The sequence below is a fragment of the Durio zibethinus genome, chromosome 9, assembly GCF_047325235.1.
Source record: "Durio zibethinus cultivar Kanyao isolate XHJ-2024 chromosome 9, ASM4732523v1, whole genome shotgun sequence".
Taxonomy (NCBI): Eukaryota; Viridiplantae; Streptophyta; class Magnoliopsida; order Malvales; family Malvaceae; genus Durio; species Durio zibethinus.
Window position 1 is genome coordinate 26,025,895 of NC_143170.1, and position 27,955 is coordinate 26,053,849.

The 27,955-nt window shown below is 32.4% G+C and overlaps 3 protein-coding genes and 1 pseudogene across 6 annotated transcripts; 3 read left to right on the forward strand and 1 right to left on the reverse strand.

Annotated features, from left to right (window-relative positions):
* Window positions 1–340: 340 nt before the first annotated feature.
* On the forward strand, window positions 341–2,614 carry LOC111312669 (uncharacterized). Its single transcript, XM_022913142.2, has 2 exons — window positions 341–1,168; window positions 2,257–2,614. Exons 1-2 carry the CDS (start codon window positions 518–520, stop codon window positions 2,413–2,415), a joined length of 810 nt encoding a protein of 269 aa, XP_022768877.2. The 5' UTR covers window positions 341–517; the 3' UTR covers window positions 2,416–2,614.
* A 10,507-nt stretch (window positions 2,615–13,121) lies between these two features.
* LOC149516905 (uncharacterized) lies at window positions 13,122–15,490 on the forward strand (annotated as a pseudogene).
* A 3,000-nt stretch (window positions 15,491–18,490) lies between these two features.
* On the forward strand, window positions 18,491–21,136 carry LOC111312676 (uncharacterized). Of its 4 annotated transcripts, XM_089765984.1 has the most exons (4): window positions 18,495–18,617; window positions 18,706–18,859; window positions 19,414–20,087; window positions 20,620–21,136. In XM_089765984.1, exons 3-4 carry the CDS (start codon window positions 19,484–19,486, stop codon window positions 20,622–20,624), a joined length of 609 nt encoding a protein of 202 aa, XP_089622110.1. In that variant the 5' UTR covers window positions 18,495–18,617; window positions 18,706–18,859; window positions 19,414–19,483; the 3' UTR covers window positions 20,625–21,136. The 4 variants fall into 4 exon arrangements, with proteins under 4 accessions (XP_022768905.2, XP_089622110.1, XP_022768890.2 ...); XM_022913170.2 differs by lacking the exon at window positions 20,620–21,136 and having other exon boundaries at window positions 18,491–18,617; window positions 19,414–20,440; XM_022913179.2 differs by lacking the exon at window positions 18,495–18,617 and having other exon boundaries at window positions 18,629–18,859.
* A 4,031-nt stretch (window positions 21,137–25,167) lies between these two features.
* On the reverse strand, window positions 25,168–27,932 carry LOC111317577 (transcription factor PIF7-like). The gene is made up of 6 exons (XM_022920015.2): window positions 27,707–27,932; window positions 26,564–27,068; window positions 26,348–26,446; window positions 26,183–26,248; window positions 25,709–26,107; window positions 25,168–25,415 (listed from the first exon to the last, which is right to left on the reverse strand). Exons 1-6 carry the CDS (start codon window positions 27,829–27,831, stop codon window positions 25,302–25,304), a joined length of 1,308 nt encoding a protein of 435 aa, XP_022775750.1. The 5' UTR covers window positions 27,832–27,932; the 3' UTR covers window positions 25,168–25,301.
* Between the last annotated feature and the right edge of the window lie 23 nt (window positions 27,933–27,955).

A 27,955-nucleotide genomic window follows, 5' to 3' on the forward strand; every position in this document is an offset into this window, starting at 1 on the left:
TGCATGAAATTTAGAAGATAAAAAATTTATCACATCGATGATATGTACAGAAAGAATTATTTTGAAATAATCTATGTTGACAAAAAAATGGTTTATTCATATACTATTAATTTTTTTATTAAATTGTTACATTTTGGGGAATATGAAATTATGTGGTTTTAACATAAATCTATACTTTCTTCTTGTGATTTTCCTTATTTGTATTTATTTATTTTTTGTAATTAGTTGTCAATTGCATTAAATTTAATTAGATGTAAAAAGAAAAGGGAAAAATGATAAAAAAAAATCTTTACTATACCATATATCATAGCCAATGATGTTACGGGCCGGGAGCTTGACCCTAGCAACTGTGTGCACGGTCCGTGACAATAGACTATAATTCCCATCTACAAACCTAACCTCCCAAAAACCCTAATTTTCCCCGGAACAGCCACCCCATATAAAACTCTAATTTTCTTCTGTTATCAGTCATCTCGGGACTAACTCTCTACATCTCCCTCAAAAGCCTTGACAAAAAATGGCAGAAAGAGGCGGAGGAGAACGTGGTGCCTTTAGGCGTGGCTTTGGCGGCGGCAGATCAGACCGTGGTCCAAGAGGCAGGCGCCGCGCCCGCAAGGACGAAGAGGAGAAATGGGTCCCCGTTACAAAACTCGGCCGTTTAGTGAAATCTGGAAAAATCACATCCCTCGAACAAATCTATCTCCACTCTCTCCCCATTAAAGAGTACCAAATCGTCGACCAACTCGTTGGCCCTTCCCTGAAAGACGAGGTCATGAAGATCACTCCAGTCCAGAAACAAACGCGTGCCGGTCAGCGTACTCGTTTCAAGGCCTTTGTCGTCGTTGGCGATGGAAATGGACACGTTGGTTTGGGAGTAAAGTGTAGCAAAGAAGTTGCGACGGCTATAAGAGGAGCGATAATATTGGCGAAGCTGTCCGTGATACCGGTGAGGAGAGGGTACTGGGGGAATAAGATCGGGAAACCTCATACAGTTCCGTGTAAGGTTACTGGGAAATGCGGGTCTGTTACTGTTAGAATGGTGCCTGCTCCGAGGGGTGCCGGGATTGTGGCTGCTAGGGTGCCCAAGAAGGTGCTTCAGTTTGCTGGGATTGAAGACGTTTTTACTTCTTCCAGGGGATCTACTAAGACTCTTGGTAACTTTGTCAAGGTATTGGGTTTTCTTTATAGTTCTTTATTTGTTCGGTTTTGTTGTTATTCAACACTGTTTATGGATTTAGATCTATTTGGAAATGGCTTGTTATATGTTTTAGTTATTTTTCATCAACTTTGAGATTGTTGGTTACAATTTGTTTCTTGGATACTATGAGTTATTATTGTTATGCTTGATTTATTTGGATTATATCACTGATCCGAGTTATAGACATGTTGTAAGGTTAATGTCACTGAATTAATTCGATAGAAATTGTGATTTAGGTTTGTTTCTTTTCCTGTTTTGGAATTGAGTTCTTGATGATTTTATGCATGCTTTTTAGTACTATGATATTTGTTTTATGCTGGTTTGATGAAGCTTATTTTTATTCTGTAAAAATATGGCATTGTCGAGGTGCTATTGGCTTCTATGTACCTTGCTTCTATGTACCTTGCATTGTTTCTGATGTAGTTGTTGAGCGTATGATTTTGTTTTCTGCTTGGATTTTATCAAAGGAATTTTTTAGGGTAGTAAATTGATTAAGTAGGTAAAATGTTATTAGGATTATTTTTATTCTTTTAAGTGGTATATCATTATTGATGATGCTAGCCTCTTGGTTGTGCGAAATAATACAGTTATGGTTTATAGCCAGTGGAAGGTGTTGGTTGTTGCGGACAAGAATAACTACTTTTCCATGACAGAACCGATTTTCTGTGATGGATTTTGGTTTTCTTTTCTGCATCTTGAGAACAATGACAGCCAAATATTTCCAACCAAGCTTGTTAACTTGGAATGTTTGATGGTTTGGTGATTTATGCTTCTCTTATATTTGTTTAGTGTTTTGGCTTGGTCAAATTTTGTGTTATATGTTTGTCGTACTCCCCAAAACATGTGCCAAGATTTGCTACTCATTTGGTGACAGGTCAACGATTTTTTTTTTTTACATTATTGCATGTTGCTGCCTGATAATATTTTTTCTTGATTATTGGAAAATTAGTGTGCTTTCATGCTCGATAGCTGATAATTTTCTGCATGATTATTCAGAGATGCTTGTTCAGTTATTGATGATACATGATTTTCTGCTGCTCTTGCAAATGTGATTGCAGGCCACCTTTGAGTGTCTTCTGAAAACTTACGGTTTCTTGACCCCTGACTTTTGGAGAGAGACTCGCTTCACAAGGTCTCCATTCCAGGAGTACACTGATCTGTTGGGAAAGCCAACAAAGACTCTTATAATTGAAGATGTGGAGAGGGTGGATGTGTGATGGAGATCATCGAGTCATTAGTAAGATGTGGCTTCAATATCTAGGGTAGTAATATGAAGTTCCTTTTATGTTTGTTAAAAGGATGCTATCATCACTTTCTTGCTTGATTGGTTTTGTCATGAGATATTCAGTATCTGTTTCAGCAACTGCAGTTTTGTTTTTCTCCATCTGGATTCTTTATAAGAGTGTGGTTACATGAGTTTAAGTCTTTTTACTTATGTGCTGTGAAATTAATGCATCTTGCTCCTCGATGGACGGAGTTATGTTTAAAGGGTCACAAGAAACATGTTATGTTTAAAGGGTAACTAGAAACATGGTAGCTCTCATGGTTCTATTAGGAGCCTTGAATTTCTCGTTGGGGTATAAATATTCATATTATTTTTAATAATTTGTGAGACGTTTTTTATGGGATTAAAATGTAAGATTTAATGGGTCAAAGTAAATAATTTCTTACAAATTAATGTAAATTGTGATCGCAAATTAGAGCGGAGATCGGGGACACTAACTATGTTTAAAAGATCACTATCCAAGATGGCAATAGGGTCATTGTCGGGCCAAGTATGGCATACTTCGATCCTGTATTCAGTTACCGTATTAATTTTTCTCATCTTCCTACTTGTCGGGTAATATCTATGCCCTTACTGGACAGGTAACTTAAACTTGCCTCAAATACTCGTATTATAATTTTAAAAAATATAATAACAAACCTAAACTCGAAAAGAAAATCAAGAACAATGATACGTGAAAAACTCCTATGTAGACAGTAGCGGAGCAACAAACGTATATAAGGGTGGCGACGAAGTAACAAAGCAGAAGCATCAAAGAAGTGACAACAGAGAAATGGTCGGCAGTGACACCCAAATTTTTCTGGTGATGTCTGGACTTGATTTCACAGAGCGATGAAGAAGTAGCTAACAGAATCATCCGAGAGCAGTGATGAAGCAACGACCAAGCGAAACACCCAATTTGAACAAAATGCAAGTGCAAGCATTGCCTCTGCTGAAGATGCGGTCAGACGTCACAACCCAGAGGATAGCGGAGAGGTCTCTCTCAATGATTAGTGTTTCTTGTTCGAGGAATTGAAATTTTGGTATTGCTGCAAGAACGATCAATGATCCGATCAGACGCAACACCCAATTCAAACAGAAACTTGAGAAGGAAGACCAGATCAATTGAGAATCCGATCTTGAGGTTGCAACCAGTGCCTACTACTACTTGAAGATGCAGTCGGACGATGCAAACTTGAGGGAAGCAAAGCATTCTCTTATTTTGAATGTTTGCTTTCATCCAAAAAAAAAAAAAATTGAAACATAAATAATTGAAATATAAAAAAGTTATAACAAAAAAAATAATAAATAGAGAACTTTTAATTATAATTTTCCTAACACATCACCTTATAACAGTTAAAATTTGAAACTTCTTAAAAGTTTCATATTCAATATTGATAAAGAAATTTGAGGTATTTTTTGGTTACGAAGGGAAAGAAAAAAAGTTAAAACATTACAAAATTTTCCGAAAAAGTTACCTTTTATGCATAGTTAAAAGGATCACATTCAATAATTTAAAAGAAATTGAATTTTTTTCGTAATCCACGTCTATCTCACAAGTAAGAGTTTAAATGATATATTAGTACTCGTTAATTATTCGGATTTGATTTGAATAAAATTTAAATTCGACTAGATTAGTATCGAGTCAAGTTCAAACTCAAGTAGCTCAACTTATCAATCGAGCCAAATTCAAATATTTTTATACTCGAATCGAGTAACTCGTGAGTCTAATTGAATTTTTATATTTTAATATATTTTAATTATTTTAATTAATAAAATATCTCAAATTCGAGCTCGAGCTCGAGTACAAATAATCAAACTTTTATCGAATATAAGAATCGAACTTATTTTTAAATGTTAATCGAGCCTAATCGAATGAGTTTGAGTAATTTGATTTCTATCTCGAGTCGAACTCGAATAAAAAAAAATTGATCGAGTTTGAATCGAGTTTCGAATTTTGAATTTCAAGTTGAACTCAAGCTTAATGCTATATTAACTCAAACTCGATCGATTACATATTTACTCACAAGTCAACTTTTTAAAAATATTAGTACATAATTATTACTTTACCTTTTCCTAATGCATGTTGATAGGGATGTTAGGATATAATCTGGTAAAATATTCTCATCTACATTTTCATATTATTAGATATATTCATTTTCGTATTCATATTCAATTGATATTTTAAATTTATCTATATTTTCAATTTTTATGGATATTTAATAGATATGGGTAATCCTTATACTCATAACTTTTAAAAATAAAAAATAAAAAATAATTTTTTTAACTTTTTAATTTTTATCTTATATATTAAGTAATTTTTTATAAATATATATTAATATATATTTTTTCAATAAACATATATTAACTTTAATTAATTTAGAATAATAGTTAATATTATTTAATAAAATATATATATACTAAATATATATATGTATATATATATATATAAGGTATAGTTACGAGACGTGTGCTATATTACCCATCTTCATTCCCATACCTAATAAAAATTTAATACACATTCCTATCTTCATACCTAAAATGTAATATTTCTCTTTATCTCCATCGGATAAAAAATCAAATTTCTTAGTAAATATAGTTAAAATTGACATCCTTACATGCTGAAGATCTATTCACAAGTTTTTGAATATCTTCAACGATACAATTTCTTGAATTAAATCAATAGCCAATGAGATTTATTAATCAATGAAACCATTGTAAAATTCAAAACCAATAAATTTTTGCATTTGAACACTTAATGCAATAACAAAATTGATATGTGCATATATAAAAAAATATATATTAAAATAATTGCATTTGAATTATTTTTTTAATTTTATATAAATAAATAAATAAATAAAAACCTCATTATATTCATGTCTTGCTTTAGTGAACTTTGTGATAGAAAAACAATTCTAAAAAAATTTGTTTTTTTGTTTAAACATAATCATAAAGAAATTTGTGGTTTGGGTCATAACCATAAGGTGTAGATAATTCCTTTCCTAAAATGATTAAAGATTAACTTGACATCCCTACAAATGCTTGTGTGTTGCATCTTCTTTTCAAAGTAGTAAACCTGAACAAGGGGTTTAGATATAATAATTTCAAACACGATATGGTGATATGACACGAAAATAATATAAAAAATTATATATGTATTTTTTAAAAAAATTTTGTATTTATTTACATCGATACAATTCATGTCTTATACATATTGAAACATCTAAATACGTGTAAGACACGAAAAACATATATAGATAAAACATGCCACTTAAATACACATTTAATATGTGATACGACATGAAAAACACATTTAATTTAATCTTGTCATAGGAGTATATATTTATTACATTTAAGATGTTTAACACATTTTTATATTTATTTTAATTTAATATAAACATATAAATATTATTGTAAATATTTAATTGTGATATACATTTAATAATTATTATAACATTATTTTTTATATTAATAATATAAATACATTGTAAATATTAATATTAGTCACATACATCAATATTTATTTTTTAATCTATAGTAGTTCATCATTTTGAATTTGATACTAAAAACTGATATAGTTATGTAATATATATTAAAATTTAAAAATATATATGTATATATATTAAATACATATTAAATGGGTATCAGTTTTTTTTTTTTTTAATATGTAAGTATTTTTTATATTATTAATATGTCAAATTTATTAAGTTGTAAATGATGGATAGTTTATAATTATTTATAATTTTAGCCGTATTTTTGTATATATTTATGTTAATCGTATATATTCGTGTATATCTGTATTAGTCATGTTTATTAGTATTTATTTATATCATGTTTAAACAGAATAATTATACATGTGTTAATCGTATCATATTGTATGTAACACGTATAATAAACGTGTCATGTCATATTCGTGTTTAAGATTTAAACACATTTTATAATTCATGTATTCTTATCTTAATAATTCATATCATTACATGTGTCAAACACAACACAAGACATAATATGAAAACACAAATTGTCAATGTTAGAATTTTTCATAAGTGGGCAACTATTAATTGGTGATTTTAATTTAATAAAATCGATTGATTTAGTCTTAACACGAGATAAGCATGGGAGTCAAATTAATTTAATGTGATCACCTAAGCATGGGTTTTACACAACTTACTGGATTGGTGTGGTATAGTGGTTGTGTAGACCTTTTCGCCCATTAAACCTTTGATGAAGAAGTAACTAGAGTTATTGAAATATAAGGCTAAGGTCTTTTCTTCACTTGTTATTATTCGAACTACCTATTGAGAAATTGATATAAGAGAGAAGAGTAAAGAGGAAGACCATTGCCACTTTAAGATCGTTTCGTTTTTGTGATTTTGTGATGACTATCTAAACAGGTATGCCTAATCTTTTTGATTGATATATAGTATTCTAATTTTCACACAATGATTTTAAGTTTGTGCTTACATATGGTATCAGAGCTAGATTGTATGAAATTAGGACCTTAATTTCATATTAATTTAATTGATTTCTTGTTGAATTGCTTGTTTAGGGCAAATAAGTTATTGTTAAAATTTTTTAATTTCAATCATTATTTTTCAAATTTGGGTAAGGGCTTTTATTCCTCTCTGAAAGAGAATTAAATCTGTATAAGAATCGTTTTCTAATTCCTTGTATGGGAGAGAATCATTGTCTAAAGTTTTTTGTTACAAGTTTTGATCAAATTTTGTTTTAATTAAAACATCAATATTTTATGTGTTTGATTCGAAATTGATCATTGGATCATGTCTCTAATGTATTATAAACTTGAATCATAGTGATTAATTTCATAAAATATTGATGTATGGTGACTGATTATGAAAAAAATGAAAATGAGTTGAACATGGGTTTGCGGAACCGAACTTTGTTCTCAAATTGATCTTGTTTTTTGTTAGTTTTTGGTTTTTTTTTTTTTTTGTATGGGTGTTATAGAAAATATGTTTAATTAAAATTTTACAACTTTAATTTAATAAAAACATGGAGAAAAATGCATCCAAAATGGAGAAAACCACCCACAGACCTCAACGGGTCAATAAACCGCCCTAATTGGGTCTGGCCAACCCAGCTGAAAGTTAAAGAAGGCCAAGCCACAATGCTAGACAAGGCCCATGTGCAGAGGTGGCGTGTGTGGGCCTGTCTCATGGTTGTTTTTGTCTCGATTTTTTTGTGACATTATCAGAATTTTATTTCTAATTTTTCTATGATTTTTTTGAATTTTTTGAATGCTTGAAATATTTATTATTTTCTATTCATGCGTTATTCAAAAACTATTATATGTTATGCACATGATTCTGGTTACTTTAGTTCATTATAAAATATTTTGGCATTTTGGGAGTCTAATGGCAGTAGGTACTCTCCTTAGTAAGACTGAAATATTTGTGTACACTTGGATTAAACTTTATGTGCATAATTGGTTAATAATTAAAAAAATTTTTTAATTAAGCTCAAGACCCAAGTTTAAATGCAATAAACATTATTTATAGGACCTAATGAGATACATCTAAGTTTAGTATCTCAGTTGGAATGGTCTATTGCATACATTAAGATTGAGTATGCAAACTAAGAATTTTGGACAATTAATGAAATTTCTCAGTTTGAAATTTTTTTTATTAATAGAAGTGCTTAATTGCCAAAATGGCTCACTTATTAAAGTTAATGGAATATTTTGTCATTCTAAGGTTACAGGATGGTTGTTAAATTATCTTATGCATTTACGTACCCAAAAGGGGTTTATGTCTAGGATAATTTTTTTAGAATATAAATCATCATGGTTAAGGGTGTATCGATCTAGAAAATCTATTTGCTAAAAGGGGATAGGTTTTCAAAAATTAGAACATTCTTATATTAGTTTTATATGGAAAATTTATAACCGTGCGTTGCATTCTATACCTAAATGGGAGTTTTTAATGATGCATATGGAATTTTTAGAATTGTTAGCACATCATAAATCATTGTTATACAACTTATGATATTGCTTATTGACTAATATTGCATTTTATCTTGAATAGAAACTTTTATTGTCAATAACAATCAAGCTACCATCGAAGTACTTCATGGGTCTAATTATAATAGATGGAATGAAGATTTAAACTTTGCTTTTGGTTATGAGTGAGATAGACAAAGCCATATGTTTTTCAAAGCCTATTGGTTTTACTAAAAAAAGTATTGCTGAGCAAAAAGAATTTTTTGCCAAATGAAAAAGGGCAAATCGTATATGTCTGTATGCCATTAAAAGGTTTGTCTTTGAACACCTTTTAAGTGGGTTGGTACCATTGAAATTGCTAGGGAATTCTACAATGTTTAGGCAATAGATACCAAAAGTCCAATAAGTCTGAGGCTACGAATCTTAGGAGTAAGCTTACAAGTATGAGATATGATAATGCAAGGGATCTTAGAGATTTCATTATAAGAATGGTCAACATTCAAACCAAATTGACTTCCCATGAAATTGTCCTCATTGACAAATTCATTGTTCACTATGCCTTTAAATCTTTAACTATGTTCACCCAAATCAAAACAACCTATAATGCTATGAATAAGGCTTGGAGTGTTAATGATCTTATCTCAAAATGTGTTTCTAAAGAAGAAAAAATTAAAAAATAAAAGAGTGAGAGTGAGAGTGCCCATCTTACTACCTATTCCAAATCCAATTATCAAATGAATTATGAGAAACTTAGGAAATCTATTTCTAATACTTGTAAGAAAGTTTAAAACAACAAATGATAGGTAGTAGTTAGACTAAAGAGGTAAAGGTCCTAAAGCTATCATTAAGAAAGATATCAAGCATTTTTCCCACAAGAAGAAAAGTCATATGAAATATAAGTGCCCCAAATATATGGCTTGGTTAAAGAAAAAGAATAAACAATAAGTAATTCACTAACTTTCATTTGTTTTGAATCCAACTTTGTTAATGCCCCACCTAATTTGTGGTGGCCTGATAGTGGTGCAACTATTCATGTTGTTGTTATCTTGTAGGGGTTCAAAAGCAAATGGAAGCCAAGTGAGAAAGAGGCAAAACTTAAAGTTAAAAACAAAGTTAAAGTAGATGTTAGTCATGTAGGAACAATAGGTTTAAATTTGGATTCTGGCTTTTAACTTGTTTTGGAAAATGTTTTTGTTAGCTTTTTAGGTGAGATAGTGATCCAAGAGATGGGGTGAATTAGATTTTTCCAAGTTCTTCCCAAACAATGATTTCAAAATAATTGAATGGAAATTAAAATCAAAATCAAAATATGATGCAAATATCAATAAATTGATGAACTTGAAGCAAATATAAACTATAATCAAAGTAAAGAGATAGGGATAGAAAAATCAAACAAAATGATTTATAGAGGTTCAATCATTCTCTACAAGGCACCTATGTCTCACTTCTAAGTTGTCCACACTAAGGTTTAAATCCACTAATCTTGAATTGAAAATATAATCCTATATTTTTCTCTTTATGGCTTAAGATAAAAATCTTACACTCTCTATTTTCTAGGCTAAGTAACAACCTCTCAATCCCATAAATTCAAGAGGATACCTCACCTATTGATTACAAAATCACTTAATAAAAATGCAAACTTAAAACATCTCTAAAAAATTAATTGTTTGCCTAATGAAGTACAAAAAAATTTAATGAATGAACAACAACAATGATTTGGATACAAAAAATACAAAAATATAGACTTTAAAGCTCTAAAACTCTTAATTTCTTTAAGAGAATAATATTTAAGAGAATAAAACTCTCTCGATTCATCTACCTTCTTGGTGTATTGGAGTACCTAATTTATAAAAAAATTGAAAAACTAGCCGTTGGAGATGGTTTGGAAGAATAAATGACCACTGAAAGCTTGAGAAAACTAGTTGTTGTGCATAATTTGGGCAAACCTGATCGATCAAGTAAGAGACCCAATCGATCCCCTACCTAGGTGATGGATCCCTATAGGGAGGGGATCGAACCGATCAAGCTAGGAGGTCATCTCTTATTTTGCACTCTACTTACTAATTTGATTATATCTTGAATTATACAACTACAAATCAAAAACCATTAAAAGATTTAGAAACTAGACTTAAAAGGCTTTCTATCCATATAAAATTCATTACCTAATTCATTGTATACGAAATTATAGTGAATTTTCAAATCTATCTCTGTGCAATTTTTAGATAACTAGAAAGTGTCTAGTAAAAATTCAAAATCTTTTTTTAGAAAATTTGGATTTTGATTTTGTTTCATCTATTAGAAAGTAGACTCAAAGAGTTTTTCAACCATATAAAATTTAAATATTAAAGCTTTGTGAATTAATACAAACAAATAAAACAAGTTCAATGTTGAAAAACTTTGTTATTGTAAAATAACTTTCTTAAGTTAATCTATTTCTCAAAATCAATATTATCAAAATTGTATTAAGTCCAAAATGAATAAGTTCACTTTAAAAATAATAATTGGACTTTCATTTAAACTCAAATAAATAATATTTAAAGATAGTTTTGATTTGAGAAATAAGAAAATATAAAGAAAGGTTTGTTTAAACTTTGAAAATCATATTATTTATTTAGTACCAAAATATAGAACTTAAGAACATGTACTAAATAAATCTTTTTTAAAGTCTTGATCAAGCTTATTTAACTTAATATTTTGTTATTTCAAAATAAGAATCAATTTAAGGCAACAGTTTTTTTATTTACCTTCATTTGAGAGGAATTTGATTTCAGTTTCTATTTTGGACAGACGTGGTTACTACTTTGGTATTGAAAATGAAAAAGTTTACTTGTTTTTAAATTCAAATATTGTTAGTGGATTTAAACTTGTTGACAATTTATATAAACTGTGTTTAGCCTTCAATAATGCATATAGTTGCAATAATGTTAAAAAGATAGTGGCTAAAAGATCTTTGATTAAAAAAAATGCTTTCCTATTATGGCATAAAAGGTTGGGTCACATTTTTTATGAAAGAGCTAAAAGATTCATAAAAAATGTTACTGTACCATCCTTTGATTTTGAAAAGTTAAATACTTATGTTGATTGCATAAAGGGTAAACCAATTAAGACAAAGAAAAAAGAGACAACTCGAAGTTCTGACCTTTTGAAAATTGTACATATTGAAATTAGTGGACCTCTTGCATCTATTTTATATGATAACAAATATTTTGTTACTTTTATTGATGACTATTCTTGCTATAGGTATCTTTACTTGCTTAGTGAAAAATCTAATGCTTTTGATAAATTCAAAATTTGTAAGATTGAGGTAGAGAAACAATTAGGAAAAGTCATCAAAGTTGTTAGATCTGACCATGGTGGTGAGTATTGTGGCAAACATAGTGAAATTGGATAGCACATAAGATCGTTTGCCAAATACTTACAAGAATATGAGATTATTGTCCAATATACTATGTTTAGTAGTCTTAAATAAAGTGGTATGGCTAAAAGGTGAAATTACACCCTTAAGGATATGATGAAGAGCATGATGAGTAGGACCAATCTTCCTGAATCTCTTTGGGGTGAAACCATTAAAATTGCCTTATATATACTCAATAGGGTACCTAGTAAATCTGTTCCTGAAACACCTTTTGAATTATGGATTGGTAGGAAATCAAGCTTGAACCACTTTCGAGTTTGGGCATGTTTTACAGAAGTTAAAATCTATAACCCTTAGAAAGAAAGACCGATCTTAAGACTACTCGTTGCTTTTTCATAAGGTATCTAGACCATTCTAAGGGATATAGATTTTATTGTCCTACATGTGGAACTAAGCTTGTAGAGTCACAAGTGACAAAGTTTCTTGAGCTGGATATTACTGATAAGCGTATTGCAGTGGCTGTGAATAATAATGAACCTATTAGACAAGTTTTTATTTATTTGCTTAGAACACAATGCCATATTATGCTAGTGGCCATAGAAAGAGGAGATCAAGGGAACAAGATACAAACCATTCAATGGTTTTTATATAAAAAGAAAGAAAATAAATAAATGAAAGAAAAGGGAAAGAAAAAGAAAAAGAAAAGGAGAAAGATAGCTCCTATTGATATACTGTAAATTCAAGAAAATGAGATTGAAATGCCTTTAAGGAGATCTACTAGATAAAGAAGATTTTCCATCCCTAATGATTATGTAATTTATCTTGGAGAAAGTGACTATGATATTAGTCATGTAGTTGGCCTTGTAACTTTTGGTGAAACTATTAGGAGTCCACAGTTTGATGTATGGATGGATGCAATGAAGGATGAGATGAATTCTATCATTCAAAATGATGTCCATGAACTTGTTGAACTACCAAAAGGGTGTAAATCCATTGGCTATAAATGGGTGTATAAAACCAAGAAAGATTCTAAGGAAAAAATTGAAATGTTCAAAGCTAGATTGGTAGTGAAAGGATTTACTTAGAGGGAAGAAATGGATTATAATGAAACCTTTCCACTAGTGTCTTCCAAAGATTCCTTTAGGATCATTTGGCCTTGGTAACACATTTTGACTTGGAGCTTCATCAAATGGATGTGAATATGGCTTTTTTCAATGGTGATCTAAAAAAAAAGGTTTTATATAATACAGCCTGAAAGATTTCATGAATATGGAAAGGAGCATTTGGTATTATCATAATATCTAAGTCTGTGAACCTATAGTTAAACATTAACTTAAAAAGCCAGATAATGAGGGATCCAGAAGCACACTTGGAAACTTTACTGCTGGATAAGCGCAAAATGCAACAAGAACGTGCACCTTGTAATGATAAAGTTGGTAAGGATGCTATATAATCTATTATTAAATTATGAGCATTTTTCTGGCCAAAGAAAAATATATATTGTCATTTTTTTTGTTTTATTTATTTATTTTTTGGCATTTGGACAAGTTCATTTGTCATCAGTTTAGAACTTATTACTGCTGCTGATGATTTCATATGGTTGGTGACTCTGTTTTCAGGGCAAGACAGAAACGATTTGAATTCTTTCGCTAAAGATCTCTATACTGAAAAATTGTCAATTGAGCACATTAACAATGAGCAAAATCAAGATTGTGCGATACCCCATGGTTTGGATAAGACTGATGGAAAGCTATGCAATGAAAATTTATAGCATGTTGCAAGAAGTGTCTCTGCTAGTAACTATAAACAAATTGATACTTCAGGCATGTGCAGCTCATATTAGATTGTTCCTTTGGCGGATACGATGAACTCTGAGTCATCCTCTGTTTTTTCTTGGAGACGTGACTTCAAGCAAAGCCCTATAGCAGTTCGAGCACTTCCATGTTTTAAGGGGAAAAGTTCTAAATCATTTACCATAAGCCTTGGGATCGCAAGAATGAGCTTTGTTTTGGTAAAAACTTGTTATCTAGCCCAAAGTTGTGTAGTGCTACCTTCCCACATGCTACCTGGCAGAATGATTTCGAGCTGGAAGGTCAACCACCATCTACAAGTTCTGTTTCATTGAACTTCAATAACGACAATGACTTTGCATTTGAGCATATGTGAAAAACACTAAGAATTTCAAGTATGTGAGGTCTGTGAAGAGTTTGGATCTCAATTTTTTCTTGCCTAGTTTCTCCATCAATGTGGCTAGTTCACAAGGTGCTTATCATATACATAGTGAAAATATATTTCAAACTTCAACTGGTTGTTCTCCTCAGATTGCTGAAATGCCAGTACATGGTACAAAATCTGGTGAAATGAGAGACCCGTCAATCCTACCGGAATCTACCCTTGAACAAGCTAATTCTTTGTGTATCCATGATGCTGGGTTGGAGAAGGTGGAGGCAAGCAACTCCCTGGGTTTTAAGAGGATACTTGGGTTTCACATGTATAACAAGCCTCCTATTGCGAATGACCAGTGCTTATCTCATGCCTCCCCTTTCAGAAACCATCCCAATTCTTGTGCAAAAGAAGATATCAAAGACGAAGAAAAGATAGGATACCTGATATAAACTTGAAATTTGATCTTGTGCCTCATAGAGTAAAACAACTAGCTAAAACTGAGTCGGTCGCAAAAAGTTAAACTTGTGGTAAGTATCCTGGTTATGGAGCAATTGACCTGAATTCATGCTTATCGATGGATGAATCTCTGCTAATGCCTTCACATTCAATAGAAATAGATTTGGAGCCACCTGCAAGTCCAGAAAACAAGGACTGTTCGCTACCTAAAGACGAATCTGATGAAAACCAGCTTGAGAAACCTTTGCCTTCTTCAGGACAAGAAGATGGAATCTGCAAGAGGAACTAGTTAGGAAAGCAGTGGTGGCTATAGTTTCCATTTCATCATCTGAGATCCAGACTTGTTTAGAAAGCATCACTGGTAAACCTTTTAAATCTTCTAATTCCCTCTATTGGTTTGCAAGGTTTGCTTCTTCAGTAGTGGATGATCCAGGAAGTGAATTTAGAGCTAACATAGGTGTTACGGATTATGGTGATAATGAGGAGTATCTGTCTGATGGAATTTATTACTTTGAAGCCGTGACATCGAACCTAACGAAGACAAAAGTAGAAGAGTCTTGGTGTAAAAGCAATGGCCGGAAAGAGGAAGAATGGAGTGCGATTTTCCGACAAACCAGCCAAAGGAGGGCCAAACAAGGAAGCGAAGACAGCAGAGGAAGGATTTTCAAATTGAAATTCTTCCAAGCCTTGCCTCTTTTTCTGGCTATGAGGTCACTTAGGATCTTCAGATGATTGGAGGGTTAATGGCTCAATGGGAAAGTGGGTCTTCAAGGAAAGCAGGTAGAAATAGATACAGAAAAGGGAGGCAAAGGTCTAATGCCCGTGCTTCCAATGTAATGGAGAGCACGATGAACATGTTGTTGAAGCAGCAGTCTGGTAATAGTGAAGGGGATATCCAGCTGAGAAGACTATTAGTGGGGGGAAGATAACAAGAAGACCTCGAGGACCGAGATGTTCGTTGAGTAACCCTCGGCTTATAATAGGCCAAGTATAGAAAGAGTAAGTTTAAAGACTATTGGGGTTAGCTAACAATGAGTCATGTAATTATCATGTACATGTCAACTAAAATATGGCATACCAATTACATTATATAGCAGAGTAGAAATCCATTTTCAACTTTCAATGGCTTTAGGTCTTGGTACTGGTCAGGTGAATGATGGAATATGAATATGCTCTTCTGAACCTAAGAGTTTGTTCTAAACTAACTTGAAAATCAACCATATAGCAATGTATTTTGCTTATTCTGGCCTCTAGATGTGAAATTTCCTCTTCAGCTGTGGAATGCTTTCTCTGGAGATCCTGTCAGGATGCCAATTACTTGAATTAGAATCTGCTTAATTTTGTCTCTTTGCCATCGTGTATGGTAGGTCAGTAGGTCTAGCCATAAGAAAAGAAACAAACAGCTTCATTCAGCTATGGTTGGCTAGGGAAGATCAATCAGCTTGCTCAGGAAATCTGAGGAAAATTTTCAAAAGGAAAGTAAATAGGTTTCACTGTATGAAAATTTCTCTATTGTTCTATAGGATTTAGATTTTATTTGGAAAAACAGCAGAGGAGAAAAACATGGTATTATTTGGCATTGTTTTCTTTAATCGTTGAAAGACAGAACAAGCAGCCAAGTCTGCCCTGGTTTTAACCTATATATATGATCAATCTAATATTAATAAAGCAACTTAAAAATGAAATTAATCTCCTTATTATATAATAATTACATCAATAAAGTTTAAATAGGTTTAAAATCACTGTTATATTTTCAGTTGAAGCCTCTCTATTGCAAATGGAGAATAAAAAACCAAACAAATTAAAATAAATATACTCTTTTCTGCAATAAAAAAAAAAACACTATTAATCAAAAAGATTTATATCCAATGCACTGCATATCTAAAGCAAAGATTTCATGCGTTCATATTTCTGTATTGTTATAGGGCAAGTCCTCTTCTTCTCAACTCTCAATTAAGGAACCATTACTTGGATATTTCATTAAATGTTATTTTACTTAATTGCAACACGTTCTCTTCTCACCAAAAAAAACCCTTTACGCTTCCCCTAGAAATTAACCCACCGGACACGTCCAGTCCTATCTAGACAATAACTTACTATAGAGGAATTGAAGGGTAGGCAAAACCTGAACCAACCATGCACCAAATACTTAATCCTGCCTAAGTTAGGCATGCACACCTAATCAGGCAAGTTGCTTATTATACTCACCACCACGTGATGATCAATCTTCCAAAACCATTGATGATTTCATTAATACTTATGCTTTATCATTATATTTGGTATAAAATTTTTAGGTTTAAAATGATCTCTCTCTTTTTTAATAACAAATAAAATTAATTTCTTCTTTTTTATATTTTAAAATTTTAAATTTTATTTTTTGAATTAATGATCGTACATTAATTATTGAATCAAATGCGCGATCAAAACATATTCTTTGAATTGGCTTATCTCTTATATCATTGATAAGCTAATAGAATTATTAATTAGTTACTTCTTTTTCATTTGGACTCCCATTCTCTTTCTTCCTTTTACCCCTTTTCTTTTATACCTAATGTCTCGTATCTACTCTTTGATGCTCTTCTCTCTTAACAACTTTCTCATCTCATTCACTCTTTTACAAGCTTCATTTTTTCAAATAAAAAAAGAATATATGAATAAAAAGGGAAAATAAAAGAGAGACCACAGACACTATCAAAGTTTATTCTTATTTTAATTTTCTTCTTTATCTCTATCATATCAACTAGTTTGACAAGTGAAATGTATGCCAATTCACTTAAAATAATTTGCCTCCCTTACTAAAAATTAATAAAAAAAAAACCCAGTGAGTATTTATTTAGGAAAAAAAATCGAAAATAATTCTTTGTAGAAGTGATATAACTATACTTATTATTAACTTTTGATTCAAATGTCAAGAAAATTAAACATACTGATTTGATATTGAAAAATAATGTGATCAAATTTTAAATTTAATTCAATTAATTTATATAATTATAAGATAATGTTCAACAAATTTAGAATTTAAATTCTAACATTTAAATTTTTTTCTCTTATTTTCAAGTGAAACATTTGGGTTTTTTTATAAAAAAAGAAAAATAATGAGCTTGATGTTTACTATGTTTTGAATAATTTGATATAATTTATATAGAGACAATGAATGCATTTTATATAATTTAAGAAGGAAAATGAATATATTAATATTATTTATATTGCTTTTCAAATTCTAATGCATTTAATATAGTGTTAAACACAAAAATTTTTTGTATTATACATTTTATGCCTGTTTGGTATTTTAAAAAATAAAATTCACATTTAGATATATGAACTTTATCTTGTCTAAGTGTTTTGGTATTCCAAATTAATATTGATAGTTAAGTTGTTTAAATAGTATTAATATCTAATAAAATCATAACATGTGATATAAATGTTCAATTATGGTTATATTATTTATTTTTTATGTTAATATTTAAATAAAAAAATTTAAAATATATATTTTTAATATAAAAATAAAAAAAAAAAGAAAAAATATCAGGGAGAGAAAGAAAGAAACAAAGAAGAAAGGGAAGAGAGAGAAGAGAAGTGGCAAAAGGGAAAGGTGAGGGTGTTGTCATCAGTCAGATTCAAGGTCAGGCTGCTTTGCCCTGGACCTGGTGGATTGACGCTAACTGAGCTCGTTTGAACCAAATCGATGCTAATCTTCCAAGTAAGGGACAGACTGACGTCGATCCAGCCTTAAACCGTTCGACGCCATCATTTCTTCCCTTTCCTCCATCCTCCTTTTTCTTTTCTCTCATTTTTCTTTTTCTCTCTCTCAAAAATTATATTTTAATTTTAAAATTTTTGTTGGTGTGATAATAATTTACATGATTATGACTAAATATTTATAACACGTGAATAATTTTATTAAACATTTATGTCACATTAATTATTTAATTAATTATATTAATAAAAAATATCGAATTATTTGACAGAATAAAAATTAAAATTCTTAAATATAAATTTTATTTTTTAAAATATCAAACTAATAAAATAAACAAATATAGTGCAGTGATGATTTTACATATTAACCCTTTAAAATAATTAAAAAAAAAAAAAAAAACAGAAAACATAATGGCATGGGCATGTGACCCTTTTGTGTGGGGGATGAAGATTGAAGAGGATGGGCCACAGACCATAGGGGCTGATAGGGTCTGCTCGCTTTACAGCTTTTACCAAATTTTGGCAAGTACGAACTTCTTAGTTATCTTTTTATTATTTATTATTTGCTTAGTAAACAGCAGTATCTTGTTGATTGCGCAATCTGTCATTCATAGGCACAGACGGAGATACAGAGTGCATCTCATTCGTCACTCAATTCATCCTCTATTGGCTTATTTTCTTAAAACGTCACCTAGTCTTTCCCAAAGCTTCAACAAAAAGGAAAATAAAGAATTTCTAAAGGAAATAAACTTTTCTTCTCTTCTTCTGGTAAGTCTACTTCTTCTCTTTTGGGTTTCTTTTTCGCTTTTAGATGATTTTTTCTCTTCTTTTTCTTCCCTACTGTCGTGTGTTGTTAGTTCTTTTTCATGGGTAATGTTTTGTTTTTTTTCAAAGAGTTAATCTTAATGAGGGTTGAGAAAGGGTGAGGAAAGGGAAGAAACTTAGTTGGTTTTGATCAAGACTGAAATTGATACTTGTAGTTTTGGTATTGTTTGGTTTAAACTTGGAAACAGAAGGTCAGAAACTGAGTCGTTTCAGCTTTTGGGAAGAATTGAAATAATGACTCCAATCTTGCATGATAATGAATAAAATCCAGTTATTCTTGGTGGGTTTTACTGTTTATGGAATTGTTTTAGGGACAATTGGAGACTGATGTTGATTTTGTAATGCTTGCTTCGTTTTGAGCACATAAAAGTTCCAATATGCACAGAATTCTCTGTGATGAAAACATAGATTAATTATCTGATTTTGTGGAATTTGAACCTTGAAGTCGAAAGTAATGATCAATGGCTGCTTTGCCATTTGTACGGACAATATTACAGGTTTAAAATCCATGGCCAAGTCCGCTTGAACAAGTACCTTTGTATAAAGCCAACTAATCCCGCATTCACCATGTGGAACTTTGCATCAAAGGCCTTTATTGGAGGCAGCAGGTTGAAGATTGATTCATTGAAACCAAGTCAGGTTTCTTCAGAATGCGCAGATGATGATACTTCTTTGAACAAATGTGGAGAGGAAAGATTGGAGTGCCCAATATGCTGGGAATCCTTCAACATTGTAGAGAATACACCATATGTTTTATGGTGTGGCCATACTTTATGTAAAAATTGTGTCTTAGGGCTGCAACGAGCTGTTCTGAAATTCCCTACATTACCAATCCATATTCCATTCTTCATCTCGTGCCCATGGTGTAATCTATTCTCTTTGAGGTTGGTCTACAAGGGGAATGTCAAGTTTCCCAGCAAAAACTACTTTCTCCTCTGGATGATTGAGAGCATGAATGGTAATAGGTCGAAGTCTAATTCTTCCTTTCATGGTGGTCATCCACCTGACTATTCTACAAATAGAAAAATAGGTGGGGGAAATCAACTTAGACGTATAAACAACAGGACAGCTTCATGTGCTACTCACCATTCAGAACATTTAGAGTCCAGCCAAAATCAAGGCCCCCTGATTACTAGCTATTTCAGTGCTGAAAAACTCAAATCACCACCGCGTAAGTCGTTGGTTTTCCTTTTGCACGTAACAGCTAAGTTCCCTTTAATTGTCATATTTCTTTTGATGGTCTTATATGCCATGCCAGCTAGTGCAGCCATTTTCGTCCAATACATTCTTATCACTGTCGTGTTTGGCGTCCCTTCTTTTCTTGTTTTGTACTTTGCCTTCCCCTGTGTGGATTGGCTGGTTAGGGAAATCATCAGTTAAACTTCCCTTAATACTCCCATCTTATGCCAATACAATCTTGTAGCATGGAATTGCTCCATGCAATTCGACGACTTCTCCATATTTGATGCCATGAAACCATGTGGTTCAAACTCTGTTATGAAAATTTTTCTCTCTTTCGAATCAGTTGAGTTCATTTATGCATCTGTTTAATGCAATGGATGTATGGACGGTCATGTAATTGCCAGCATGATTCCTGAAGTACATGGAAAATTTTCTCCCTGCCTAAGGAAATTACTCTTGTTTTGTATGTAAAATTTAATGTTCTAATTGGACTGCTTTTATTTTGCTTTTGTATCTTATAGGTTAAATTCAGAGTTTGTAGTTTCAGTGTATAAGCAAAGCAACATATTGTCTTGGAGTTTGGAAAGTTGATTTCCCTTTAAATGCTGCTGTGGTAAACCTCCTGCAAAAATGTTTCGGAATGCTGATCCCATGTTGCGGGGATGTTCTTTATCAGCTTTTCATGGCACTTTGTTCTAGGAAGACATGGAAAGGAAATAGACTTACTTGGAATCTGAGTTTAAGGGGAATGAACTATTGATCTACATGATAGTTTCTTTAAACTGCTTTCCTTTCCCATCAATGCTTTCAGGGCCTAATATCAGTTGCTGCTGTTGACGGGAGTCGATGAGTTTAAGTCTCTATTTGCAGCTACTGCATTGTTAGTCCATGATATGAAATCAAAGGTGTGGGGTTTGCTTTTGGCGTTGCCCAATTTTACTGTTTGATACAAGCGAATGCAAAGTGCAAAAGAGTTGTATCATGATACTTGTTCTTTTTTCTTTTTTTATGAAATAATTATGATACTTGGTTCTTATATACTCCAATTGAATTTAAAACCATGAATGATGATTTGGGACTAAAGAGGAAAGAAATTGAACAAGGCAGCTTGCCGAGGTATATTTTAAATCTAGACATGGAGAATCCTCATATCTGCAGTTCTTTAAAAAAAATAAAAAACGAAATAAAAAATAAAAATTTTTTATTGTTTATTTTATACATTTTTGTAATTTTTTCTATAAATATATATATTTTTAAAATAGAAATATATTAAATCTGATTAATTTATAATAAAAAATTATATTATTAAATAAAAAATTTATTTACTATATATATATATATATATATATATATATATATATATATATAGGATAAACTTCAAAATATATATAGTGAACAAGCGGCGTACTCTTTCTAAACATAGGCCGTCTTATCTAACCAACGGCTATTGCATCCTTATTTTCCATTAAACCCGCTTCAATATAATAAAAAACTAATTTTTTTAAAATTTTAGATCAAATTTATGATAAATTTTGATTTTCGGCTAATCCACCATTAACCTTTGATATTTTTTTGCTAAAAGTATCCTTGATTCCCTTAGTAGGATCGAACAATTTGACTAGAGTAGTTGTTGAACCATACAACATAGTTCCGGTAATAACAAAATTTACAAAAAAAATTATAAAAGAAAATTAAAATTATATTCATTCTCATCTCATTTTTAAAATATAATATCTATTTTCATTCACATTCACGTTCAGATAAAGAGTCAAATTTTTCATCAAATTTGAATAAAATTAAAATCTTTTAACAGCTCCCATCAAATGACTGTCGACAAAATAAAATAATAAAAACAAATAGTTGTTCGGAAGAAAGAAGTACTGGGACACCATCTGTGGATCTTTAAAATGGTAGAGATTGCTGGTTTGGGCCCTAGTTTGCAAACAATTGGCTAAACCATCTTTTTCCCTAGGCTATGTTTGGATGAGTCCAATGAAATAAGAGCTAATTGGGGTGTGATTCGGTGAGAAACACTCAACCGTGTCGTTCTGTTCTTCCAAATGTAACTTGGATTCGAAGTTCCTATTATAAAAGGACATTATGATACTATTATTCAGTTATAAATGGGCACAATAAAACTGTAAAATTCTCTCCCAACTCACATCCAAATGAACCCTTAATCTATTACTTTTTTAATCAATTAATTAATTAGTAGATGATTAGGATAGAACTTAGCTGCGTGAATGTTGTGATGCCATTATTGCAATTGAAGCCACCCAAAGGTGCTTTTTTCCCCCTCCTCTACACTACTCATGCTACTCTTTCATTTTTAGAGACCTTTTTAAAGGCTGCTACTGGGAAAAGCCTCTTCAACGAGGTCACAAAAGTGGTGGGTAGCTTTTAAGTGTTAAACGAATTAGCTTCTTGTTCTTGATTTGATTTTTTTGAACTTAGCTTATTTCAATCTTAAAAGCGAAGAAACCTAATTAATTTTGACAAATCCTTTATAACCCATATTTTATTATTAGTTGAAGTTATTTATTAGCATCAAATAATTGATATTGCTTCATTTCAAACAAATAATATGGTAGGTCTCTCTTCAAGACAAAGAATTTTAAAATGTCAAGTTATAAATGGGGGGGTTGAATATCGGAGGGTTGCAGAATTTGGCCTAATCATGGTTAAAAATGCCTTGAATTGCTAAAGTAGTTTTATCCTTCCATTACTGCCTGGTAAACAACTTCCACCATCCATGCAACATTGCTTCCTAAATTCATCTCCGATAAATATTATTGGTCAGGAAAAAGAGTTCCATCATCCATGCAAAGGGTTAACAGTGTGCAACCAATAGATTATATCAAGGTCCACTCTGTCAAGAATATCTGCCACGAGCTCCTTCACTCCTATAGCGGTTCTCCAATGTATTTCTTTGAAGAGATGAGCATTTGCTACTTGAACTTCAGATCTTTACTATGATATTAAACTCTCGTCAACCTCACATGACTTTTTTTTTTTGTTTAGGGGAGGGCATATCCTTTATAAGAGAGAAAGGTGGAGAAAATTTTAGCTCGAAATCAAGATTTTTACGTTCTAGTAAAACTTCCTTAGCCACTAAACCAAGAGATAGAAAAAATCACTTGACTTAATCTGTAATAGCTTCATTCTTTTTTTTGCTAAAAAAAACTTTATCACAAATTTGAAGTTTAAATCCAATACTTGTAAACTCTTTCTATATTTCAGAAGGCAATCTCTTTCATAAAAAATCCAATAAAATTTTTCAATAATGTCTCTAAACAATTTTCAAGCAGAAACCCATTGGGCTAACTTATGAGCTAAGAGTTTTCTTCTCAATAGTTCTCAGTTCTCATGGGAAAAACAAGGCAAATAAAGCCGAGCATCTCTTCTTAAGTGGCAAGCTCTCACCAATCTTCTTCTCATTTACGCCAAAGGATTGGAATTGGAACAATGAGCTGGAAACATCAAAGGAGGAGATAGAAATTAAATAAGGAAGGTCACCCTCATATTAGAGGTGGCATCTGTTCCATGGTGTACAAAAAATTTCCAGCACTAATCAATCCCCTTATTTCCAATCTGTGGCAAGGATGCAGTTGGTCCTCACTCTACATTCTAGGAAATTCAATTCATAATGCGTGGTCAGTCTCTGCTCCAATACTATACTCTTAGACTCATTCAGTCCAATTCCATCTAATTAATAACAACTTGATTTGCGACATTGTCAACTGCAAAATGGAGCTTACTTCGAGTAGATACCCAAATGAAAATTTCAATTTGGCTTAATGCTATGGTCCCCTAGAAGGGTATCACCACAGCATCTTTGTCGTATCTATTAACTATTAAGATGTCAGATCCGTGTTGATCACCTCTTTTTGTCAAACTTCCCATTTTTGTAGTGATGTAAGCAAATTTATAATTATAACTCAAAATTTAGTTGAGTTAATTCATATAATTATTTTTAAAAGATGATATTTTATAAATTGAATTAAAATTTTTGTACTTGCAATTTTTTTTTTAGGCTATAACCTCCTTTGATAAAAAAAAAAAAAAAAGAAGCTCTATTTCATCTCTTCATTTGATAGGGTGTTCCAAATCATTTTTGCACTTCTCCTTGACTAGGCCATTTTGAGTGAAGCAATCAAAAGAATATCGATTGTGCCTTGGAACCATGAAAGATTCCACTAAGGCCCTAAGTCTGTCATATTGTACATCCCTCCCCTGATCTCTTCAACTGTGAGTACGTATCAGAAAAAACTGAGTACAGAGGAATGGATAAATACAAATGATATGGGGATTACATTTACATCATGTGCAGATGGGGATTACACCATGTGCAGGTGCAGATAAAACTTGTGCTTGGTCCCTTAAACTGCAGTCACTTTCAATCTTCCTTTCGCATTAAATAACTGATTGAGACTAGCAAGCCATTTTGGTTGCAGCTACGGACAATGTTGATGTTGAATAGATAGCTAGAAATCCTAGTATAACTTTCTCAAGAACACGGTTCACTCCCATGATGCAGCGCCTTAAACTGCCAGAGAAATGAGCTTCAGCATTTTGTCAGAAAATAACATCATATAGAAAGGATTGCTCGTTGTCTTCACCAAAAAAACGAAAAACTATATATATATCGTATGATTTTCATATGACTTTACAGGGCTAATGAATACAAGTCATTGGCAATGGGGAAGTCTTCAAATATACATATATTCATCAACAGTCCTTGTTTCATACTGTTGCATATTATTAGGCCCCATGTTGCCATAAATTAAAATTCCATATGTTGATTATTACTAGGGGATTTGTGCTATTACATTCCGGAAACTATATTGAAAAGATAGAAAACATGCTTTCCAAGTTGCAAATTACTGCTCAGAACAGCATAATTAGGAAAACATCACAAAAGGTTTTAGTTAACTTCCAAACTATCAACAGAGGAAAAAAGTGGACCTCAATGGCCAATCAAATACTTATATATATAAAAAAAAAAAAAACCATACAGTAAGGCTTAAACAAATCTAATTCCTATCATACAAGATCCTTCGTTATATACTGACAAATTAACATTAACTGTTCGAAGACATAATTTCTTCTCATAATTTCGGTGGATCAATAGGCTATGGCTTTTTGGCTTCAAAGATTTTCCTTTTTCTTTTCTCATTTGTTATGGTTTAGTACTTTTTGCATCTTAATCCTCTTGTACATTGTTTGACCGCGATGGACTGCTTGCTGTCTGTGTGGTTTGATTAATTTGTGGCCGGTAGAGTGCTGCCATCTTGCTGTAGAGGTCCATATTCATGGACTGCAGCCAAAAAATCAGTATTAATATTAAGTAGATTTTTGTTTCAGAAAGATGGAAAAACTCTCTTGTATCTAAATATGTAAGTAGACAAAACAATAATGGCATGACTGATCAGAAACTAAAAATGATATTTGTTTGTTTTGATTAGGAAAACTTAATGCAGAAATTATCAACTGGTGTTGGTTTTTGTGAGAATTTAGCTTAAAGTAGAAAACATTTTTGATTGAATCAATTTTCAGTGTAGTTGCTTCATTACTTGCTTCCAATGGATCATGATTGTGAATTTGACATACTTGAGCTAGGAAAGCGCAATACGGATCAGGTAAAGGAACTGTGGCATTAGAGGTAGCATTTGAATTTGCTTGAGCTGCCATGCGTGGTGGAACAATAGGCGGTGCCACGAAGGGAGGAGGAAGAAATGTGGGATTGGGAGCAGTGACTGGTGAAGGATGCATGAGAGGAGGAAGAGAATGGGAAGCATTAGGAGCCATGGAGTTGATGTCTAGCATTCCCATGCCCATTCCTAGGCCAACTCCCATTCCCATCCGAGCTAAAATAGACATTTGAAGATGTTGCTGCATTCCCAGAGGCATCATCATCTGAGGCATGCTTCTCATACTCATCATTTGGACTTGTGCTTGGAGTTGTTTTAAGTATTCAATCACTTCATCAAGCATTGAAGCTTTATCTGTCTATAATTAATGTTAAAACCAAAATCTCAAACTCACATGTCACATGTATTAATAAAGGATGCATGACAATCTTACCTTGCTTGCATTTGGGACCAGCTTTTGAAGAGTCTTCATCTTTTGATTAATTCTATCTCTTCGTCTCTGCTACAATTAGCTAAAATGTTACCTACTGTACAATTACTATAAAAAAAAAAATCACATTTTTTACTGGTAATTCTGGCCAGGGGACTGCACTTTTACCCTTTCAGACAGATTATGAATAGCTGCTGCTCGACTTCGTCGTGTAGAGTGTGATCGACCTGTTTCACCTCCGGTCTCCCTATCTTCATCTCGGGTTTCCTACAAGTTTTGCAAATTGTTTCAAAAGCAAATTTTCAAGAGTGCAAGGAATTGTAACATGGGGTTTGAATTAGATTATTTGTACTGAAATTTTTAATAAAACGCCTCATTTTTTACCGATCCATTGTGACAAGCAGAGTCCTCATCGGTGGTTTTGGTTTTCATGCTCTGAGGAGATTCATGGGAAGCCCAAGTCATCAAGGTTGTATCATTGTCCCTACAAAGTGTAGCACTAGCACTAGCACAGGCACTACGATCTGCTCTATCTTCTTGAATACCACCACTTAGGTAATTTTTCCAGCATTGATCAGAATCCGACCGTGCCCGTTTCTTTAACAACGCTGCTGCTGCCATTGGCAGTCCACCGGTGCTCTCCGCCCAGTTTCCCCCGGATGATGCTGCAATATCGGAACTTCTGTTTGCCGGGGTATTGTCATGCTGAAGAAAGTTGAAGTTCTGGTTTTGGTCGTGGCATGTGGCTTGATGGACTAGGGACTCTAGTGTGTCACTGGACCTACCCCATGTTGGCTTTGTCAAGGCAGTTGGAAGGAGCCCACTGAGCCCATGCATGGCTAGCTGGCCATTTTCCCATGTTAGCTCTGCAACTTCATAGTTGGACGACCTGAATTTCAAGTACAAAAATGCTTGAATCAAGGTAGTCCATGATTAAAGGAGTGAACTCAGAAACAAAAGCAACAAAAAGAATAGAAGATAAATATGGTTAATAAAGGTCAATAAATGTTATAGGGACAAATAACAAAATATGAAAAAATGGGTGAGTCTGACCAGCTTCAAACAATGGTAAAAGACTTCATTGAAATGCATGAAAGGAGTAGCTGAAAACATCTGAAGTTGAAAGGAGGCTTTCATAGTTGAAAACATGTGCAAAATGGAAGATACAAAAGCATCTGAAGTTGTTTTAAACTGATGCAGAAAAGCAAAAGCTGCCGACACCAAAAAAAATACAATGGAAATGGAGGATCGCTCTTAAGCTGTGCTTTAGTTTCTTTAGGTTGATATACCCTTCAAACAAGAAAAAGAGAAATCTTTAAAGCAAAAGTACTGAAGAAGGAAGGAGGAATCACAAAGCAGGGAGGCATAAACATACAAAAGTGGGATTCCTCCCAAATTAAAGTCAACTCCATGACAGAAAAGGAAAATGATATCAGATAAACATAGAATGAAGCAAGGGAAGAACGAAACAGAGGAAAGGGCATGCAACAGAGAGTAGGCATGCCGGCTGAATCTGATAGTTCATACATGGGGACAAGGTGAGTATTACTGGGGTTGAGCACGTGAGAAGATCTGTTGCCTTCTTCTTCTTCTTCAACTTGTTCTTGTCTTTGGTGTTTTAGATTCCAATTGGGTACTATACAATGACTCATAATGATGATGATGATGAGGATTCTCTCTAGTCTTTTTTTCTTTAGTCTTTCTCTCCAATGAGGAGTAATAAGAGCAGCTCGAGTTTGAGTTTAAGTTTGGATTCTCTCTTATTTCCCTTTCATG

What these genes read in the sequence shown, in the direction of transcription:
- LOC111312669 (XM_022913142.2), top strand. Translation starts at nt 518, where the DNA reads ATGGCAGAAAGAGGCGGAGGAGAACGTGGTGCCTTTAGGCGTGGCTTT. An exon ending in CTCTTGGTAACTTTGTCAAG is followed by an intron (nt 1,169 to 2,256) that starts GTATTGGGTTTT and finishes ATGTGATTGCAG; the next exon opens with GCCACCTTTGAGTGTCTTCT.
- LOC111312676 (XM_022913170.2), top strand. Translation starts at nt 19,484, where the DNA reads ATGTGGAACTTTGCATCAAAGGCCTTTATTGGAGGCAGCAGGTTGAAG.
- LOC111317577 (XM_022920015.2), bottom strand. Translation starts at nt 27,831, where the DNA reads ATGAGTCATTGTATAGTACCCAATTGGAATCTAAAACACCAAAGACAA. An exon ending in TTCATAATCTGTCTGAAAGG is followed by an intron (nt 26,249 to 26,347) that starts GTAAAAGTGCAG and finishes TAATTGTAGCAG; the next exon opens with AGACGAAGAGATAGAATTAA. An exon ending in ATTGCGCTTTCCTAGCTCAA is followed by an intron (nt 25,416 to 25,708) that starts GTATGTCAAATT and finishes TTTTGGCTGCAG; the next exon opens with TCCATGAATATGGACCTCTA.